The 13,116-nt window shown below is 49.1% G+C and overlaps 1 protein-coding gene across 2 annotated transcripts; it reads right to left on the bottom strand.

Moving 5' to 3' along the window:
- Window positions 1-61: 61 nt before the first annotated feature.
- On the bottom strand, window positions 62-12,500 carry per3 (period circadian clock 3). 2 transcript variants are annotated; one of them, XM_080000385.1, is made up of 22 exons: window positions 12,076-12,500; window positions 11,398-11,445; window positions 11,106-11,263; window positions 10,747-10,865; window positions 8,519-8,717; window positions 8,292-8,343; window positions 8,009-8,157; window positions 7,796-7,874; window positions 7,565-7,671; window positions 7,318-7,474; window positions 6,652-6,754; window positions 6,417-6,545; window positions 5,201-5,309; window positions 4,972-5,083; window positions 4,648-4,766; window positions 4,399-4,560; window positions 4,025-4,288; window positions 3,112-3,947; window positions 2,784-2,976; window positions 2,365-2,548; window positions 1,421-1,571; window positions 62-1,318 (listed from the first exon to the last, which is right to left on the bottom strand). In XM_080000385.1, exons 1-22 carry the CDS (start codon window positions 12,339-12,341, stop codon window positions 1,229-1,231), a joined length of 3,786 nt encoding a protein of 1,261 aa, XP_079856511.1. In that variant the 5' UTR covers window positions 12,342-12,500; the 3' UTR covers window positions 62-1,228. The 2 variants fall into 2 exon arrangements, with proteins under 2 accessions (XP_079856511.1, XP_079856512.1); XM_080000386.1 differs by lacking the exons at window positions 62-1,318; window positions 1,421-1,571 and adding an exon at window positions 2,630-2,679 and having other exon boundaries at window positions 2,410-2,548.
- Window positions 12,501-13,116: the final 616 nt, after the last annotated feature.

The following is a 13,116-nucleotide window of genomic DNA, read 5'->3' as shown; positions in this document are numbered from 1 at the left end:
TACACATAGACATGCAGCATTTTAGGACAAGACTACAAATCTTTTCAGTAGATTCTTGAATCCGGTCTAAATGAAGTGGTGTATGATGGATTTTTACCAAATCGATTTGCTGGGTGTAATAACTTTGACCCCAAAGTCACAGTTACACCAACTGAGCAGCAAACATTATAGACGTTATCCATTGTTAAATAATAGAGTGCCAATTATTTTATTTGAGTGTATCCAGGAAATAACAATGACAAATTAAGTCATAGTGCTTTTAATAAAGTCACAAACAAAGACTCCCTGAATTCAAGACAAATGGCTTTTTTATATATATATATATATACACACACACACACACACACACACACACACACACACACACACACACACACACACACACACACACACACACACACACACACACACACACACACACACACACACACACACAGAAGTTTTGTAGCGTTTTCTACAAAATACAAGGTTTTTGGAATATACTTGTTCGATCTAAAAATGGTAGAAAACTCTGGCGCCTGTTGAAAGTGACAACTAGTATCGAGGAAACCGCCCCTTCTCTTAGAGCGGCACAATCAGTCGTACACACAGATCCACACTCTCACACGCCCATCCTAGAAACTGCACACAATGAAAAGAGCGACGTCACATTCAGACATATGATGGATCAGTCAAAGTGCCGCTCTTCCCCTGTGTCACACCTGCGCGCACACACACGCACACGCACACACACACACACACACACACACACACACACACACACACACACACACACACACACACACACACGAAGGCCGGGGCCACACTATCTCTACAGCTCCTGTCTGGTTGAGGTCGGACAGGATGCTCGGTAGAAAACAGGGCGACTTAACTCCACCTATTTCGGGCGGCAGAGTCCAAGTGCTTTTTCCATGAAATCCAAAATGGCCGCCTCGTCTATTGGAGAGGAGCACGTCAGGTTTTGAAGGGCGTGACGGGGGAAAAACAACTTTGGAATAACAATGCACTACGCCGTGTGGATTTACAAGAATATAATTTGAACATTAGGTTTTGTGAAACCAAACAAAAACAAACAAATAGCTGAAGAAAGCAGCAGAACCGGCTCTTTGTCACCGTCGCCGCCTCGCGGTTCGACCGCGTGTCGGGCGAGGCGCACTCACTGCTGCCGTGAGGTGCGAGACGCGTCGGTGGCGGCGGTGTGGAATTGAGGACAGCTCCAGCAGATTGTTCAGTCAGCCGCGACCGGCGGGGACAAGCTGCCCGGAGCCGGCTGGGTGGAGCTGGCCATCGCTGCCCCCGAGCTGCAGCTCACACACCCCTGAGAGAGAGAGAGAGAGAGAGAGAGAGAGAAGCAATGGGAGTGTTTAATGAGAACACGCAAAGAAGAGCATTTTGTGTGTGTGTGTCTCTCTCTCTCCACCTGCGTGTCGATCTCCTGGGGGATGGTGTGCTGCTGGATCCAGGGATGGACCTCGGCCAGCTCCTTCCTCTGCTCCCGGCTGAACCAGGGCTGCAGGGGCTGCAGGAATCGTAGCTTCTCCCGGTCCTCCGCCAAAACCTTGTTCTGGTCCCTGGTGGGGGGTTGATTAAAAATAAATGAATTAATTAATTATTCAATGTCAATCAATCCGTCATATCTATTATTAATAAGCAATACATAAATCACACCCAACATCTGCCAATGGTGCTAGACTGCTGGAATAAGCGTACAACAAAACAAACGAGCCCAACAAACCTTAGGAGACATCTGTAAGCTCCAAAATGGACGAGCAGGTCCACCTCCCTCCTCACTTTCAATCCTTTTATCTTTCATCACGATTGTTGTGAATGTGTGTTATAGCATATTGTGTCCGGTTATGAACAGTGTATGACAACTTAAGCCCTAAAGACCTAAGCCCTAAAGCTTTATTTATGCAGCATTTCTAAACACAAAGCCCCCTGGCAGCAACAATGTTTTTTTAACCGACTAAAAAATGACAATCAAAGGGCAAAGACAAAAAAATTCAAAAAGGGTAAAAAATATAAAAAAAGACTGATTGTATAAGAAAAAGGTGAACCCTTATATTCGGCAAATACATTGGTTACTATGTGCCTTTAAAATAAAAGACTATTTGTTAAAACAAATTAAATAAAATATGATTATTATTTATCATTATTATTATTTTAATGATTATTAATAATAATAATAATAATAATAATAATAATAATAATATTGCAAAGTTTACTTTCTAGGTGTTTCTTCGTTGTTTTTTTTATATTTCGCCTCCCAAGTTCCTCATGGGCTATTAATCGAGCCATTTTTTGAAATAACCATTTAAAAGGTGGTGGGTTTTGGAAAAGGACGAGTATTGTAGCGTGGTTCACCTGGTCTGGATCTGGTAAGTCATGACTGGTTCGGGTGTGGGCTGGATCATGCTCCACAGGGAACTCTCCACCCGGGCCTCGAAGGTGTGCTGGAGCTCTGCTGCCCCCTCCTGGCTCTTGCAGGCTTTGCATGACGTGTCGGACGAGTCGTTGCTGGCAAAGTATTTGCTGCTGTTGCTGCTTCCTGCAACGCAGCCAGCGAAGGATCAACACCAAACCTCCGGTCGATGGGCTGTTTGTCTGTTTTCGTTTTGCCTATGCTCACATCTCAATCAGGAACACCCCAAGACGAAAGCTTTTTCGATTCATCATGTACTGTAATTCAATGAAATAACTTGAATTGAGAAGCGTTGGGCCAGTTATATTATTCTTCTATTTTTCTCTTATTCTCTTGTGTCCAACAGCCTTGCACCTCGTACCTGTGTGAGAAGTGGAGGTTCCATTGGAGCCGGATCCGGATCCGGATCCCAGGGAGCCTCCGGACTCCCCCGAGCCGGACCCCGAGGCGTTGGAGCCGGTGCCCGACCTGGCGTCCTCCTGCAGCAGCAAGTCCAGCAGCTCACTGGAAGTGGACTGGACATCGAGGTTCCCAGCGTCACTAAAGGCGTTGCCCTGGCCACGAAAAAGGTACACAACACTATGTAATGTACTATACGGTTAGCCCTTGCCAGTAGTTTGACTAAAAATCTGTCTTTTGATTCTGTTTTAACATGAAATTCATTCAGCTTGACTGGAGTGGCAACTCACCCCCTTGATGTGCTGCTCGTGCAGGCCCTCGGCCATGTTGTACCTGGTGCTGCTCTCGCTGGGTTTGGGCAGCTCCTCCTGCAACAGGTTGAGCTGGAGCGGAGAACTGGAGCGGGAGCTGGAAAAGAGGGCGCGAGGCCCAGCCGCCTCCTCCTCCTCCTCCTCCTCTGCCCCCCCCACCGAGGAGCTGGCTCTGGGTGAGCAGAGCAGGGGGCCCGGGGAAGGCTGTGGCTGGGCAGCGGGTTGGGCCTGGAACTGGGGGAAGGGGATGGCGACGGGCGCAAAGCCTGCGATGGAGAAGGGCGCCTGAGGCAGCATGGAGGGGGAACACGAAGGATAGACGGAGGGAAAGCCGGTGCTGAAGGTTGGGTAGTTGGGCAGGATGACGGCCATGACAGGGGTCATGAAGGGGTGGGCCTGGGCAGCAGCCATGGGCTGAAGGCCAGGAAAGTTCTGCATGGACTGCATCTGGACAGTGTTCTGAGAGGGCTGCACAGGGTTAAAGTCGTAGCTGGGCGTGGCCTGGTCCGGAGGGTTCAGCACTATGGGGGCCGCCCCTGGCAGTAGCCCGGGGCCCTGCTGATCCTGGCCCGGCTGGCTCCCAATTATGTGAAAGTAGGGGGTCTGGAGCTGCGACATCTGGACACAGGGCACTCCCACCTGGGGTTGGGAAGAATCTGAGGAGGGCCAGGAGGAGTTGGGAGGGCAAGGGGAGTGGGCGGGTGGGGAGGCGTAGCTGTGGGAGGAACCCTGTGGTTTAGCGCGTTTGTGTTTGGGCTTCCCGGTCCGGGAGCGGTTCCACCTGCCCACGCTCACTGGACGCATCAAGTGGTCGCCTGCGGAGAGACGCGAAGGATCAGGCCTAGCTCATCACACACAGAAGATTATCCAAAGCACACGGTGGGACACACACCTGGGTGGTGGGAGTGGGCCATGGAGCTGTTGTCCTGCTGCAGGTAGGAGCTGTAGGGGCTCTGCAGGATGCTATGGCGGAAGCGGTCCACGTACTCCTGCTCCTCTTTCTGCGTGTGGGCCGACAGCACCTCCTTGGTGAGGCCCACCAGCCGCAGCTCCTCGGTGGCAGGGCTGGGGAAGGGGCTAGGCAACAGGCGAGCGGGGGTGGGCGTGACGTCCACCGGCTCGCTGCCCATCGGGGCGTCCTCCAGGGCCATCGCCTCTGTGTGATGAGGAGCAGAGATTAAATGTGATGACATTCCTCAGGGGAAAACTCATTGTGGCAGTAACAAATGGAACAAAATGACGACAATTCAGATAGTTGTATCGTACCTGACTCGGGCTGCGGCACGTGCACTATGGTGCTGCTGTAGGAGCACTGGCTGGTGACAGAGACCACGCTCATGGCCTTGGTGGACATGGTGATGTCAGTCAGGGGAGCCCCCACCACCGCGACCGCCATGGAGCCCACGGACACCTGACTGTCCAGCACCACTACGGGACACACAGGAGGCACGTTTAAGAAGGTGCTACATCAGGTATGTGTTGGTATTTCCTGGTTTGTGCACATGTGGGCCTTACCGCCTGAGCTGGCCAGAGCCGTATCTGCAGTTTCAGGCTTGTCATCTTCTGAGGTAGAAGATGAAGAGGAGGTCGCCAGGGAACGCTTCAGTGCTGGACCCGTGCAGCTCTCCAGGTACCTGGGAACACACACACACACACACACACACACACACACACACACACACACACACACACACACACACACACACACACACACACACACACACACACACACACACACACACACACACACACACACACACACACACACACAATCAATCTGAGCGCTGCCTGTTCGACTGATCGATGGATGCTCGCAGGCCTCATGACGCCTGGACGCACCTGATAATGTTGTCAACACAGTTGATCTGTTGGTAGGAGGGAATGCGAGTCTGCTTCCTGGCCTCCTCGTGACCCCTGACCTCTGTGTTGGAGGCTGTGGGGGGCAGGGGTGCTAAGGGAAAAGCAAAATGAACAAGGTGAGCATAAAAACGGGACCAGGATCACAACATGTCAGCTTACTGGGCTCTGAGTTTGTGTCCAGATCTTTGTGGTGGTTCATGTTTTGTACCTGGGGCAGGTTTGCTCAAAGTAGACATTTTATTTCGGGAGTCCAGGTAAACCTGCTGACCCCAGCTCTTGACTCTGTTGACATCTGCGCAGATCTGCTGCAGGGTCATCTGCAAGCACCCACACAGTAACAAACACAGAGTGTCACAACCTGTATGTAGATTGTACCAGCAGTGTTTTCCATGTGAGCTGTAAAGTGTTCCCATTTTCACTATCAATAGATCTATTTGAAAATCAAAGTCCCTGTATGTATGTACATCACACCACAGAAAAATGTGTTATTAACCACCCAGCCAAAGTTTATATACTCCCAAGTATATAAAATTAGGATTCAAAATCGCAAAGAAAAAGCAGTCGTCCCCCCAAGTGTACGCTGAAACCACACCCAATCGTGTTAATAACGTTAACCGTTTGCATTGGAGTAAGTACATTCCATGTTTAAATGTTCTGCTGAACTCAGTCGGTGTCTCTAGTTGTTCACCTCAAAGCACCGCTGTCTGGCTGTGAGACTCCCTGCTGTCCTGCGCCCCCTGCTCGCTCCTCCGCAGGCCAGTCGGGCCCCACAGCCTGCTTGCATGCAGCTAATGCTAATGTAACCAAACCCTGCACGGTCAAACCAACTGGGACGGGTCTTTTTTTGTTCCGGGCGTTCGGGCATGAGTTCACGTTCCCCCAAAAGATGCATTGTTCTCCAGGTGATTATTTCCAAAACAGCATTTTAACACCGGGCTGTTAGCGCAGCTTATTTCGCCACCCGACCTGGTCTTTATATAGCGTTAGGGGAGGGGCCATGCCAAGTATGACCACTATGTGTCATCGAGCCATGATTTAGGCCCGCCCAAAAAGTCAGGACCACAAAAATGGTGAGAAATAGTTTGACAGTCTAGCTCCACAATTCAGTACTAAACTCTTCAGTCTTTTCATATGTTTTCAGTAATTATTTTCTAACATGTATGTATTCAGAAACAAATCACTAAATTCACTCTACTGGGACTTGAATGAATTGTGTGTATCTTTGCTAAAACTATATAAAAAGGCCGTTTTAAACTCTATTCAACTCATTGAAAATGGTAAACATGCAGCTGAGAAAACTACTCATTGTTGTACCAGAGGACACCAAGCTCTGACATTTTTAAAGAGCGAACGCTAACTCTAGACGCATGCAGTACGGCGGCCACCAGGGGGCGAGTTCCGACAGTCGCCGTGTGAGGTCTTACCGGCTCGCGGTGCGAGTCCTCCCACAGGTTCCCGTTGCTGTCGCTGGAGGAGGCTACGCTGATGTAGTGCTCGTGCGAGCCGTTGCTGCCCAGGCTGCCGTAGCCACTGGAGCCGTTGTTGTGGACCGGCTACGCAGGGGGAGACAGAACCATGTGAGTCACTGACATACGCAGAGTGAGCGTGTCCATAATTCTCAAAAGGAAATGATGAAAAGTTGACAAAGCAGATGAAGACCTGCAAAAAGAGCTTGTAGATCTTGGCCTGCAGATCTCTGATGTCCTCATTTACCAGGTTGTCTTGACTTTGAGCAGCAAACACATCCTCGTTTAGAGGACTCCTGAAGCAAAAAGATAAATGTTTTGCTTATTGATTCGGTATTTTAACGGTATTCTTATTGGTTCTTTATTTTTTAAACAGAGAAAATAAAACAAACTAGGAGCAGAATTAAGACTGCTTTATTTTCTGCTCATTACGGGGGGCAATCTGCAGAGGGCAGAGGGAGCTGGCCCCGCCGCCCCTCACACATATCTCTAGCAATGGAGTGGGAGAGAGAGGGGAGAGATGTCTCCTCTGATAATAGTGAAAATGCTTCTTAGACAGATATCTTAATCTTATTGAAAGTTAGAACCAGGTAATATAGACTCAATAAATAGAAAATACATTTTCTTATTTTCTCCAATACTGTAAACAGAACCGGTAACATCAGAGCTTAAAGATACTAATGTCTTTAATAATTTAGCCTCGGGGCCCATTTAATACCGACTCTCAGGACTACCTGAGACCAGTTCCTCCGTGCCCCACCCGAATATTCGCATTGAACAACCGAATCTGATTCGACAAACTTCTGAGTCAGGACAGCCCCGAGAATCAACATCACACTCTGCACATGCGGCGCCTTACGTCCGGACTTTGTGGCGTCCGATGATGAAGGCCACCTTGCGGCTCCAGGGGTTGATGAAGCTGGACCAGCTGGTGTCCAGGGTGACGTAGTCTCCGTTCTGGCAGCGCAGTCGCACCGGGGAGTTCTCGAACGGCGACTGGCCGGCGTACTTCAACACTACACCCGGCGAGAGGAATCAAAGCTGTGAAAAGCATGCTGGGAAAGTTCAAGGAAAAGAGCAGGAGGCGTGGGCGCTATGTGGCTTACCCTTGCAGTGCATGGAGAGCATGAGCGGCCGGTCCTCCGGGTGCACGCAAGTCAGCAGAGATGTGCCAATCAGATCCTGGGGCAGGTATCCTAGCAACGGCACAGCCCTGTGGACAGACGATGTCAAGTTAACAGGACATCTCGTTTACTAACCATTTATCAGCTCTCCGCTGTGTGGTTCTATGTGCACCGTGTGTGTGTGTGTGTGTGTGCGCATGTGTGCATGCTGACCTGTCATCCACCTCCAGAAACACACAGCCGGGGGAGTGTGTGGTGGTGAAGATACGCTTGTCCATTGGGATCCGAGGTGCTGAAAGATTGGGCGACATGTCGGCACGGTGGCAGAAATGCGGTTTTGGAGAGACGTTCACACAAACTAATACATAACACAGAAAAATAGAGACATCCGATTTCTGGTTCAAGGTGTTTGAGTGTGTGTCGTACCCTCATATCCCGATGTGATGCGCTCGGCCAGTGCCAGACAGCACGGCTCCTCCTCCACCCCGCTGGCTCCTGCTCCCTGGACCTTCAGCAGGTACGGAGTGATGCGGAACGGGTTGTAGCGCATCTCCCCCTCGTGGTCCCTACCGCCCCTGAAAAGACAGCATTACAGCAGGCACATAAATACACTTTGAGCAAGGACTTTTTGTTCAGACTATTTACTTTGTGTGGTCCTACATACAGAATAACAACAAATTCACAATTAATTAACTGTAAATGCACCAACCTGATTCTGCAGAAGAAGGACTTAACCTGCGCACACTCAAACAGAACAGCAGCTGCAGAGCAGAAAGACAAGTTAGAGGCCATCCACCCCCTCCACAACATCCTACTCTAGAGAATCCCACACCTCCTCCACCTGCTCCACCTCCTAAACCTCCTTCACCCCCTGAATGTCGCCACCACCAGTTCCTGACACTCCTCTACTCGTGAAACCCCTCCTCCACCCCATACCGGTGTGGGAGTTGCTCCAGAGCGGCAGGTGGGGCTGAGCCGTGTGCGAGTAGAAGACATTGACGTCCTGGTGGAACAGCAGCTCCACGAACTTGGCCGACTCCAGGAAGTTCCTCTTGCAGCAGAGGATGCTGGGAGCCTGCTCCGAGGCGTAGAGCACGCGGCCGCTGGCCAACGAGAACACCACCAGGAAGGAGTCCTAACCACAGACACAGACACACAAGCAGGGCAAGTCACAGACACGCGAAAGCAGTGTACATGCAAATACACATGTACAAGTGCACACACACAGATCCAGGAAATATATATGTTTACTGGGCTTGGGCCAATTTACGATTAAATCGTCTATCCATCGATCGCAATTGACATTGATGACAGAATTTTTTATTTTTTTATTTTTTTTAATCCGCCAGGAAAAATCGGAGAATTGAAACAGTGTAAGTGCAGTTCACCGTGTTCGGAGACTGGAGCGGAGAGAGGGACAGGGAGGGGGCAGAGGGTCTCCCCCTCTCCGCTCAGAGCTGTCCAGTAACCACTGGTGATCTGGTCTCACTTCCCCTCTACAGTCCTGTACAGAGACTTTTAGGGGCAGGCGCTCAAAAAAATTTAAATAAAAGAAAAAAAAAAAAAAATAATAAGGCACATGGACCCCCAGCTCCGGTTCTAGACATTTTGCCGCTCTGAGCAAATGGAGCAGCACATGACAGGTGCTGAGGAATTCCTCATGAATATATCTCGCCCAGACAATCTGCTACCTTGACGCCAATCAATTAAATGGCAATTAATTAAACCAATTAAGCCAATTAAGATAAGAAGGGCACTGTGGGGTCCATGGGGCAGGTGCTCGGACACCCCCCCTGTATGTACCTGCCGTTCAATATGCAAATCCTGTGATGATAATATAGCAATATAAAATATCATCTCATAGAGAAAGTTTTGGATTTGTTTTGTATCCTTAGTTTCTTACTTGTATGGAAAATGAAAAACGTGAACTTAACTCAGAGAATTTGAGCAGAGTTTTTTGTTTCCCCTCCTCCTGTGCCTGTCTTTTTATTTTAGATCTATTTATTTCCATTGCATTTCCTGCATGTATGAAAGGACATTTTTAAACACAACTGACTTAAGGGACTGTCCGAGTCCTTACACCTTACTGTGCCAAAAAAACCTGTGCGTCCCCACTGTCACGATGCACATCTCCCTGCTCCCCTCTTTCCACTGCTATGGGACTTAATTTAGTAAAAACTGGATGTTTTTGAGTAAATAATAAATCCTGCACTTCTGGAACGGGAAGACCGCATTTGCCACATCACATTATATTCTATGCGTGCGCGAACCCCACTGAGCACACGCCGATTGCACTCAAAGGCGCTGTGGGAAACGCTCAGAGTCACAGTCATGGCACAAACAAAATGAACGCCGCCACAATCAGTTGCTGCGGGGGCATTTTTCGGGACAAACAAAGTAACACCCACACCCACACACACACACACACACACACACACACACACACACACACACACACACACACACACACACACACCTGGGAAAATTCAGCCTCTGCGTTTCTCCCATCCCAGCCACCCTTCCTCCAGGGGCAGCCAGGAGCAGTGGGCAGCCCTCACTAAGATGGCACCTGGGAACCAATTCCAGGTGTAGACCCATGTTGGAGTCAGAAACAGGACAGGAAGGTGTTCTGCATTTTTTTTTTAAATGAAGGTCCTTTATTAAATTGCATGTTCTCCCCATGTGAGCATGGGGAGATTTGCAAACTCCACCCAGAAATGCCCCCAATTAGGAGATAGCCCAGCCGAGCATGGTGCCAACAGCACCCCAGGCGGGAATTTAACCCAGGACCTTCACATTGCGCCTCCCTGCCACAGATAGTGTTTCACTATAATACCTTTATAAATTTGGATACACCATGAAGGAGATCTGACTAAGGACAATGGGGCAGGGCAATACTCGATACTATGAAAATATCGCATATGGTGGCGAATATCGGCCTCAGCCTAATGTTCACATAAACACAGATATGAAATGTCCATACGCGTATATGTATGTCATTGTATTTGTTCCGAACATGATTTCAATTGGACCTTACACAACTGTATTTGGCCTCATAAAATGTGTTTTAAATGAAGCATAAAAAGAGTGAGGAGTGCACCGAAGGAATTTTGCAGGAGTAGAGGTAGTTTTATTGTCTTTATGACCGCGCGCTCAGTGTGTACCGTGTTTTTCAGGGTGTGTTCGGACGTGACCCGCTCCAGCTCCTCCAGGGTACAGACGGTGCCGCCGACTCGCTCCTCCTGGCCTTTTCGCATCAGCAGCTTGTAGTACTCGCTGTTCGCTGCAACGGGAGACAGGAACACCGGCAAATCAGAGGAAGGTGTGTTGGCGTTGTTTCACAGTTGTAGGGTATGTGTGCGGAAACAGACTGAAACACCCCTCCTAATGCACACGTAAAATTTTATTATTATTCTACCGTATATTGACATTTAAAAGTCTAGACCCGAATAGAAGACACCACGGGTCAATACGGTAATTGGGATCGCTCTACTATTGATGAGTGGATAGGTTTTCTTCTCACCTTGCACCCGTTTGACGCAGTTGAGTGCGTAGTGCAAGGCCTCCACCGTGCTCGCTTTGCTGCGGCTGCGTTTGTCTGACGGAAGCCTCCTCTTCATCTCAGCCACCATCGTCATCATCTCCCTGTGAGAGTGTCCTCTGGCAGACACTGCCCGCTCACTGGCGCACACGCACGCACACACACACACACACACACACACACACACACGCGACAATGACATCGAACAATGAACGCCATTAAGAAAACACTGCACTTGCTGCTGATGAAGAACAGAAACAGACTTCCACCCTACCTGCCACTGCTGCCCCCACTGTGCTGGCCCCTCTGGCCCGACATGGAGCTGTGGGGAGAGGGATGGAGAGTGAAGGAATGAGTCAGAGAGAAGAGGATGGAAAGAACATGAGATCTGCTGCCATGGCCCAACTTCCTGGCTGGTGGACGAGTAAACACAGAATAAAGTTGAGCCATCTTTGTGAACAAAATTGTTGTTGGCTTGCATTGCTTACGGTTGATGAATTGATCTGAGTGAGAATTGAAAAGGCATGTGTGAAAAGGAGCAAGACAGAAATCTTTCCTGCATGTGTGAATAGTGAAACTCACTAGCGGTGTCGGAGAGGTTATCCTAGCAATTTAACGGGAACTATGTGTGATGGATGGATGGATGGATAGATGGATAGATGGATAGATAGATAGACAATAAATAAATAAACGGATAAAATATAAATACATCTAACATAAAAACACAGTTTTGCTCGCTTGTTTTTCCATTTGAGATCACTCTGATTTGGCTTTGCCAAAAAAAATAAAAAAATAAATAAAAGAAAAAAGAAAAGCACAGGCTAAACAGGGAACCCCGGTTCCCATGGTCCGGTGGCACATGCCCCGTGGCCCGGCACCGGTCTGCAGCCCGGTGGTTGGGCACCCCTGATTTACAGCATTGAAGTCACACGGGACCAACAGGGCGGTGTACCTTTTGGTGGAGGTGGAGTTGGACCCTGTGGTGCTGCGAGGGCTCCGATTGGCTGAGGAAGCGAGCTCGTGCGAGCCGCTGGTCAACTCCTCATCCTCCTGTCCCGCTTCTCCTCCGGAAGCTCCAATCTCCTCACCGCCGAGCGGCTCTGAGCCCAAGCCACCGCCCTGCTGCTGAGAAGACGCCTTCTCCCTCCAGACACCTTCCCCCGCTGCCGTCTGCAACGCCAGCTCCTCACTGCTTGGGCCGCTGTCACCTCCCGCCATCTTAAAGCTTTGCTGGACGCTCAACAATGTCTGGTCTGGTTGCGGTTGGCCAAAGGGGTTAATTCATAGGAACAGCAGAGAGACAGAGTATCCATATGCAGCATCGAGATACGCAGCCATCCAGTCAACACCAGCGTAAGGAGACACCTTGTAAACCCTGCGAACTGTGGCCACTGGAAAGGAAAGAGACAAACAGAATGACAACATTAGCATACAGTAAAATAAATATTAACCAAGAAACTCATGGGCATTAGATTACAAGAGATAGAACTTTGTTGATCCAAAGGGGAGGGTTATGGTTTCACAAAAACAGAGGTTCTGATGTTAAATCCCTTGTGCTGAAACGTTGGCGTGAGTAGAAAAAAAGGAACAAATTACTAAATTAAGAACTAAATTAAACTTGCCAGTGTTGCTCACATTGTCTGAACCGCCCAAGGCAACTTTAGCAACCTAGCTACAGTAACTTGGCTTAAAGGTGGAGGCAAACTTAAAAAGACACGAGAACAAAAGGCGTTAGAACCACCGGAGAGCATGTCCCAGAACACCATCGGCAGGAAACTCAATAAGAACTCGGCAGTGAAAGAAGTATGAAGTATCCATATTTCCTCAAATAGTGACTGGGGCTGTTATTGACCTTAACTGCCGTCTGGGTGCCGTGCTCCTCAAAATAAATACATCTAAAATAAACGGGTACAGTATTCTTTTTTTGTTCGGGGATGGGAGCGGACTGTCCCTTGGTCTCAAATCTTCATACCATACAAGTAGAAACTAAAAC

The sequence above is a fragment of the Zeus faber genome (genome assembly GCF_960531495.2).
Source record: "Zeus faber genome assembly, chromosome: 5".
Lineage (NCBI taxonomy): Eukaryota > Metazoa > Chordata > Actinopteri > Zeiformes > Zeidae > Zeus > Zeus faber.
Note: the sequence above shows the minus strand (reverse complement) of the source record. Positions and strands in the feature narration are given on the sequence as shown.